This window comes from Centruroides sculpturatus, unplaced genomic scaffold (assembly GCF_000671375.1).
Source record: "Centruroides sculpturatus isolate CEXI.00-Female unplaced genomic scaffold, Cexi_2.0 scaffold341, whole genome shotgun sequence".
Classification (NCBI taxonomy): Eukaryota; Metazoa; Arthropoda; class Arachnida; order Scorpiones; family Buthidae; genus Centruroides; species Centruroides sculpturatus.
The window spans coordinates 360,507-369,684 of NW_019384623.1; the positions used below are offsets into that span (position 1 = coordinate 360,507).

Consider the following 9,178-nt stretch of genomic DNA (forward strand, 5'->3'; position numbering starts at 1 on the left):
GGTTCTTTTAAGTTTATACAACTTGGATATAATAAATTTGTTTAATTCAGTTTTTCTCAATTTTGTTGTAATATGTTATCGCCCTCATAGAATTATAGTCTACATCAATCTCTGATACTAACCAGTTGTTTTTCTATCGTAGTATATTCCCGAAAAAGTGGGCATATTCGTCACCGAACGAAATATAGTTGCTTGTGGTTGACACGCAAGCGTGTATTAGCATTGATGGTGAATGCGAACGAAGATTAACGTCAAAGCGAAAATGTTTATCCTCCTGACAACCTCTCGAATAAACATGAAATAATTATAGATCCACGGTAGCAAAGATAGTGCATTGCAGTTTTAGCTCTAAGTTTAGATCTCTCTGAGATTCTTAACGAAACTACTTTCGTGATATGCAATAAACACGCACTAGCGATAAAATATATTACTTTTTAACATGACAAGAAGAAATGCACGCCTTATGTTAAAAGACGTTGGGGCGTGTTCTTGCCGATTCTTAAATTCGTGCAAATAGTTTTTATACAAAAAGAACAAAAGCGAACAACTTTAAGTGAAAAAGAGACAAAAATAAAATTTATTTTTACGTTAAAAATAAATTTTCTCGGCTAATTTCATAGACTAAATTGAAAATATTTCGTACTGTATATTGTAATGTTATGATGATTGCAAATCATCGGTCCCTCGGTCAATATATTTTTTATATGTAACTTTACAAAATTTTAAAAGCATTCATTTGTTTTCGAAATTTCAGGCTTTAATTTTCAGACTAATTTTTGTCCAGCAACAACCTTTAGTTTATTATTTTTCTTACGACGCTTGATTCGACTCAGATAGCTTATATCAGATCGAATAAATTTTTAATTAGAAAGAAAAATGCTTGAATAAATACAAGCAAAAATTAAAAATGGTTTGGCATTGTCTAAATATAAAATTCACAAAGAGTAGGCCTAATGCTAAAAATCTTATGAGAGTGAACTAAAAACGAGAAAAGAATCAAAGAGCTATTTCAAGATAATATACATCAATGTATCTAATCAATGTATTGCATTATAAATATATATAGTCTAATACGAATACAAGTACATTTATTTGTATTTATACGTATAATAAATGTCGTCACTAGTAGTCTGTAAGCCTACTTATATAAGTTTAAAAGGTAAAGTTACTTTATCCATCTAAATAAACCTTAAAAGTAAAAGTGTTATTTCAAAATTAAATTGTAGGGCCAGCATGCAAGTAAATTTTTACATTTTTAGTAAAGAAAATAAAGTTCGATGACGAAATAATCTATTTCTGGAAAATACAATCCAATGATAAAACATAGGGAGAACCGGACAAAATAAATCACTAAATGACTTACGATCCACTTTACCCGTGTAATAAAGTGAATCATCGCTGAAGGCAAAGCAAATCACCTCTATGAGAGCCCTATACGCTCTGTAATTTTGCAAATTCACACTTTTTAATATTAGAGTTGCACATCATATTCGAGAATGTTTAACAGATTTCCAGTGGACCACGGTCTATCTTGCCCGATCCGTCTTGCTCATGTCCAGATTTATTTCGAAATGAGATGATGCGCAAAGAATCTTAAGCCTGACACTGGAAATATGCGTAAGAAGCAGAATATTCGTTATTTTGAAACCTAAGTGGAATCCTTCCATTCCATTAATTAATTAATTCCAATCCATTGATTAAGAAGGGAACGGCAAAATACGTCTTTGCAACATTTTTTCAAAACAGCGAAAATGAAACTTTACCTCACTTTATTAATTGATAAGAAAAATCCTCCAGCACCTAGCATATTCTCTTCTATACGTTTCTATACGTCCTGTGACATTCAGTTACAATGCTGCCTACTGTCACATAACATCGTCATTAGAAATTAACGCATGATCCATTTTGTTCAGTATATCAATTTTTCCGGCCCTTTCCAATTCCATTAAATCATTAGTTATTTGTTTATTAGTAAAACTACACTGGAATCTCGTTATAAAAAACTTGAGGGAAATCCAAAAATGTTTAAATTAAAAGTTTGTTGTATTGAAACAAAGATAGCCTATTACCCTCATATATGTTACTTATTATTATTTATTTCTTTTTACTAATTTCCTGTAAATAAAGTAGTTTAGTTCTGAAATCATCAATTTAATTCATCCTCCAAATCATATTCTTCCTATGCTTTTGTTTCCGATACTAGAAGCAGCCTGGCGACGTTTCTCTTTTCCTGGATGTCCTTCGTTACCATATTACCCTCGTGCCTTCAGTGAAGAATAAGGTAAATTTCAAAACTTAAAAAGACATAAAAGGCCGTCCTTACACCAATATCTAATGCAACTTTTGGATCTTATTGACGCCTGCAACTCGTTAGTCACTTCCTCGTATGCAATTATACCAGATGGAAGATGATAGCGAAGAAGAGGGAAAGAAATTGTTATAGTAAAATGAAAATTGTACGAATTCTATTACTACGAAACTGACAGGAAAACAACGTTGAACTGAAAGTTCATTTAAATATGTTCGTACAACTGAAAAGTTTTGTCGTGGGTTCCTATGGAAGTTGAATCGGGAAAAAATCTAAAAGATTTTTATTCTGAAACGTTTTTTTATAACGTTTAACTGTATAACGAAACATCTTAAATATTAAAATTACCAAAATATGTTTAAAAATTATTATATATTAATATTAGGAGACCAAATTCGCGCAAACGGGACCACCATTTATTAACTTTATGTTCCAGACTGTCTGGAAACATAAAGTTAATAAATGGTGGTCCCGTTTGGGCGAATTTGGTCTCCTAATATTAATTAAAGAAAAAGAACCATCGGACGAAATAATTAAAATTATTATATATGTTTATTACATGTTATATTGTTTTTTTCTTTTTTTTAACTGATAGGAGATTTTTAAAATTTTATTTGATAAACATTGACATCAATATACCAAGATTACGTAGCATGATTCAATTAGGCATGCTAGCGTTACGAGTAGAATATTCATCTTACAAAAAAGACGACTTCCGTCTTTTATAGGATAGACAAGAACTGCAATGATTCGGTCCTGGTTTTTGTTATTACCTGCTCCAATACAACTCATAACTTCATACGAGGATTTCGTTTCACGTTCGAATTACAGATCGTGATGCGTTGCTAGAAATTAGCGACTTATTCGTCTCTTCTTTAACAATTGAACTGTCGCCAAGCAGAACAAAAAACTTTACTTTTCGTCAAGAAATCAAATTGGGGATACTTTTCAAAGTTTTGATGTTTTCCAGAAGCGTTTGAAATTACCAACTGAAGAAAAAGCAGGTTAATTCGGAGAAATTAAACCTAAGAATAAATACCGAAATTTAATTCTTCACGTAAATTTCGACTCGGTAAAAGAAAATCTGATATTACTGTATATTCATTTGTGTCCAAATTAATTCTACTAACTTTCTACGCTCGAACGGGACAACTACACTGGCATTTTAAACGAAACATCTGTAATGGATGTAAATCAACGTTAATCCGTTAGATTATATATAAAATATATTTTCTAAATTTAAACTTCTCTATTAAAATGAATGAAAGTACGATCTCTTTATTGTTGAATAAACAAGAAGTAGGCTTATTTACTGCAGGTTACAAAGTACTCGTCGTTACGTTTTTAATTAACTTCTACGATAAAAAAAAAGTTAGGAAATAAATATAATTAAATTCTTTCCGTTCATTTATACTGTTCGACTCCTATTAATAAATATCGATTAAATTACATCGGGCAGAAACAAATTATTCTCGTTTTTATTAAATGAAATTTTAGAATTTTTTCATAAATACTTAAATTTGTCATATTGTTTTTTATGATGTACGGCGTAAAACTTAGAATAAGTTTTATATTTTATTTATATTTAACTAATATATTTAACTTATTCTAAGATATAAATTATACACCATAAAAATAATGCGACAAATTTAAAATATTTATTTTAAAAAATTCTAAAATCTCGTTAAAATAAAAAAGAAAGTAATTTGTTTTTGTTAGATGTAATTTTGCCAATAACATTGAAATATAATAACGGGAGATCAATATTTTTAAAAATAATTATATATTTTTCGTTCATTTTTAATAAAATTGTTTAGCATAAAATTTCTTTTAGGAATTCCCATGATCATTTTATTACTTGTTGAATTCCATAATCATTTTATAGTCTACGCTCATAAAAATGTTTTTCCAAGAAAACGAAAAGGTCAAAAGGTAAATGATGTTAGCAAAACGTAACAAGATGTTCTTATTTAGTATTAAATATCTCTCATTAATATTTCTCGACGTCATGGATTAATATTTAAGAGGATGCTGAAGATTAATAAATAATTGAAGATATAGTTTTTATTAAAAGTATTTATAAATTATTTATTCTTTACATCATTTGATTAATTTCTAATTGTGCCGAATCTCTTGGATTAACAAAACTCTTTTGTTTTATTTTTCTTTCAGCCATTCAGTGGAAGTTCTTTCTGCCCGGTGACTCTCGACATCAGTCAAAATTTCGTTCTCAAGTTTCAAACAGAGTTTTGCCTCCACCACTAATTACCTAAGGAGGCGGTTCTCTTCTGGGGATTTATCCGGAGAAGTCAACGATGAGCAAGACAGACAAGATGCCGAAAGTTCGGGAATTCCGACTCGAGAATCGGATCTATCGCTTAATTTGCGACCGAGTTCGACGACCAGTGCCCCAAGTTCGCCCGCCAAAACTGTGACATCGTTCTTATCGCGCGGCAGTTCTCTTTCGGGTCCCAAGCCTGGTTATAATAAGGAAAAGCATAAAACCTTATTGATTATCGATGATCAGCATACAGACTGGTAAGTGTGTACTTTTAATTTTGAATCGTGCGAGTTTATTATGCATTTTGTGTCTAGAATAACGATATCGTCCGCAAAGCATAAAATCTATAAGTATATTTTTTCAGAACTTATAAAGAATCTCTTGCGAATAATAGACGACGATATTAAACGGTGACCATGGCAACTATTATGTTAATGTAAGTTAATAATTGATTGCTGGTAATATCCGAGGGGTAGCTTAGTTATTATCTACTCCGCGGATATTACGAAAAATCAATTGTCCCGTTTTTCGTATGAGAAAACTTTATTAGATCTAACGGTGTTATCGCTGACTACATTTGTTTTATCGATCATTGATCAAAGATGGGTTGCCCGAGAAAATATACAATCAAACCTTATTTAGTCACCAACCCACAAGTCGGTAGCTTACAAAAATATTTATACACTGTTATCGAATATTTCGTCTTTTCTCTTGGTAAAAATAAGAAAATACAGTGTTATCGATTCCATTTCTCCTCTATAAGTATATATACGTGAAATACTCAGACATCATTTGTAATAATCAATATCCTGTACCTTCTGTTAACAATATATAATTTCATAAATATATCTAATAATATAATTTCTATTTATCTACTGGATTTAAAATGAGAATAATTTTAAACTACGAATTCTGTTGAAATTAATATTCACTCGTTCTATCCGCGATTTAATTCTGGTATTATAGATTATACATTCGTTGACCAGATCTGTTTTTGTTTATTAGAAGGATAATATCATTTAAACGTTTTCTATTCGTTCCGTTATTATTTTATTTACTTATTTTTAAATTATGATGATACTGTAATAATTGTTCATTATTTCGTAGTGCTGTTACTTCGGAACAATTTTTTCATCCTTTGTATATCACCACACTCGTAACCCTTGATGATTTCTTATCACATTTTTTATAATAATTACAATAACATAATAAGATAAATAAGTTAGATAATAATAAATAAATTAGAAATAATTGGATACAGAATAAAAATATCAACGGTCGAATAACTTGCATGGAAACGATCTTGATTCTCTGACAAAAATATCCCTTATATTCGACCAACTTAATAACGTTTGTGGTGTTATCTATGAATACAATTTAAGACTGAGGTTACTACTTTTGAAATAGTTTTAGAGTCCATATTTACTGCACTCTCACAATAAGTGTCTTTATAAATAAATGAAACTCGCCACTTAAAGATAACATTACTACTTTGTAATTGGTCATTATTACTAATAAAAGCAACATTAAAGAAAAGTCATCTGAAGTTCTAAAACAACACAGAACCAATGTACTGTACAGTACGTATAATATAACTCGTACTTACAATATAACATGATTGTAAAAATGCATTATGCAGAAACCTTTACTTGTGATTTGTGTTGAAATGAATACATAAGTTATCTACTATAACTATAAGCAAGCTTGTAAACTATTTTCTATTTTTTCCATTTATTTTACTAAATAATTTTTCTTTGTAAATTTTAAATATTTTATGTTGCACTTTCTGAATGAAAATTAATGCAAGTGATTTCTTTGGATGTCTAATTTATTATTATCATCAATCTGAGAGACTGAATACAGTAAATGCTAACCAGGAAGAAAAGATAAAATAAAAGACATATTACAAATAAGTATTATGAAAAACAATATACTATTTAAAATGTTTGAATTAAACGATTATTTTTTCAGAATAAAATGTAAATTTATATAAAGTGGAGTTAGATAATGCTTTCTACAGTTTTGGTGTTCAAGCAATCTGTAATATTTGTGTGATAGTATCGAATTATTTTATCTTCTTAGATACAGCTTAGTTTTCAGAAAGCATTTAAAAAAGAATTAATTCGCTTACTCTATAACTATTATATTAATTATCATCTGATATTCTACTATCCGTTGTAAACATTATTCAGAAAATGAGCATACAAAAACTTATAAAATGTCCATGTTCGTGTATTAAAGTCATATCGATTAGAAATTAAATTTGATCTTGTAAAAGAAAATTTCATTATTTATTTATTTTTTCTAGTGTTTAATTCGAAATTAGTTTAGATTCGTATCGTAAGAAGTTAACTTTAAAATTCACGCAATCCAGAAACATTGATTTGAAAATTCCGAATTAGATGTATCTACATTTGATGCCGGGGCTATCTAACCTGTGTCTAATTCAGCGCCTGGGTCAGTGTGGTGTAGTCAGGTTTATAGGGCCATTTGGCAAAAAGTTATTGCGGACCTCATGTTTCCATTATAATAATCATATAGTAAATTAGTTAGGAAAAAAGCTAAATTATTTTAATAACAAAATAATAGTTATTTATATAATTAATGTATTACTTATNTATAGAGAGAGCGAAAAATAGTTATTATCTTTTCTAAATTGTTATTGTAAGATAATTTAATAACTTACGGGCAGTTTACTTTATTTTCCTGAAAGGTAAATTTGAACATTAAATCTAATTTATAGTAATCGCGACTTTACTTTGAAGTAAATCAGAATTTATTTTTATTACACATTCTCTGGGAATAATGAGACGTAATGGCTTGCTATTCTTATATTTTATTTTATTTTCTATTTTTCTTTGATTGTTTTTACTCGGATGTTCTACGACATTCGAACGTCCTCGCGCTATTAAATTCCAAACTTTGGAGTTTGTATATAGATAATAAGCATTACTTTTCAAGTCTGGAAAGAGATGTTGAAAATGGATTTTTGTCTGTGTATCGAAATAATATTCAGCGCATTATGAATAAATTAAACGTCGAGTATATACCAGAGTCTTTAGAAAAAGGAAATACATTCATATTATAGACAATTAATGATTTTCTCGAAACACTAAAATTCTGAACAAATTTTGGATATACAATCACTTAGAATACTTTAGATTACTTCACGAAGTTTATTTAGTAAAACTATATATCAGAGTAATGTAAACTTGCTTATTTCTTACCACCGTAATAGAAATCGGTCATATTCTTATTCCCGCCCACCCACATCTGCGTTACGTAATTTATGGACAACCCCTATGTTTATAAAACAAAGAATCGTTTAAAATTAATTGCATAGATTGGCTATGTACTGTACGAGACGGAAACTGGCGATAAAATTTTATAGAATGAAAACTGTAATTAAAAATTTAAAAAAAAATTAAGAAATAAGTTTAGAAAACAAAATAGAACTATAACGGGATCGATTATTCGCCATTATTATCGTTCGGAATAGTAATGATTTTCATCTCAGAGACCGAAAAAACTATAAACACGGAAGTAATTAGGAAAAGATTTAATAAATATCAAAATATATGAAGATTATGACACAAAAATATGAAATAAAACAGATAAATATGAAGTTACGAAGAACCACAAATCTGTTGAAATGATTTCATTGCATATTCTTTTTTTTTATATTATACTACAGACATAATTGAATGTAATTTATGTTTTTCTTTTTTTTTTAGAATATCCGGAAGATGCATTAGTTCACTGCATCCTGTTGGCACGTATCTACGCGACTGTAAAGATTCCTATTATATTGCATTGCAGTACACTAGGAATTTTAAAATAATTTAACCGAATATTTCTGAAAAGATTTTACATTTGTTAAATTTTTAATAAGTACCGGTATCCCTCGTCTAAGATGGTAGATAGTTCCGTAAAAGTGCAGTTTTATGCGAATTTATGCTATACGAAACAAAGGACTAGTGCAAAACTAAGGGTTACGTTTCAGAAGTTAGCAAAAGTATACAAATTTCTTTCGTTACTAAAAGAAATATGTTTATTAAAGCAATCGATAGTTTATTTGCAATCAATAATTAACTAACAAGCACAATTAAAAGTACCGTATTAAGCGTTAATATTAATTTTAAGTAAACCAGGGTGTTTTCTTTTTACAAAGAATCGTCGTCATCTCACTTGATCAGAAGTATCAGCAGCATTTTCATAGTTTTTATTTTTATCATAAAGATTTTTATGGATGATGAAATAAAAATGTCATTAATCAAAAATTTGTTTTAACAGGTCGCGTTTGTTCAGTCGAACACCGAACGACTTTTTTCCAGAATTTGTGTTCGAATACCGATTGTTCGAGTATCGAGATACCGCCGTTTTACAAATGATTGCTCACCTACAGTTTAAAAAAGTTTAATAATACCTACCTAAAAATGTTTAAATAAACTTTACTAAATACGAAGATTAATGTATGAAACGAAAACACAGTGACAATCTTAAGGGCTAAAGTCTGAGCAAGGACAACGAGACCTAGTTGATAGGAAGTTAGTGCATTTTTTTTTTTTTTTTCCTATCAGTTTTCATTA

At 29.2% G+C, this 9,178-nt stretch overlaps 1 protein-coding gene across 1 annotated transcript in view; it reads left to right on the forward strand.

Moving 5' to 3' along the window:
• Positions 1 to 4,517: 4,517 nt before the first annotated feature.
• LOC111625547 (synapsin-like) overlaps positions 4,518 to 9,178 on the forward strand; it is a gene marked incomplete at its 5' end in the record, with an annotated part of 47,062 nt that continues 42,401 nt past the window's right edge. Inside the window, one exon of the mRNA XM_023368711.1 lies at positions 4,518 to 4,846. Coding sequence (XP_023224479.1) covers positions 4,518 to 4,846 — 329 coding nt within the window. The remainder of the gene's footprint in view (positions 4,847 to 9,178) is intronic.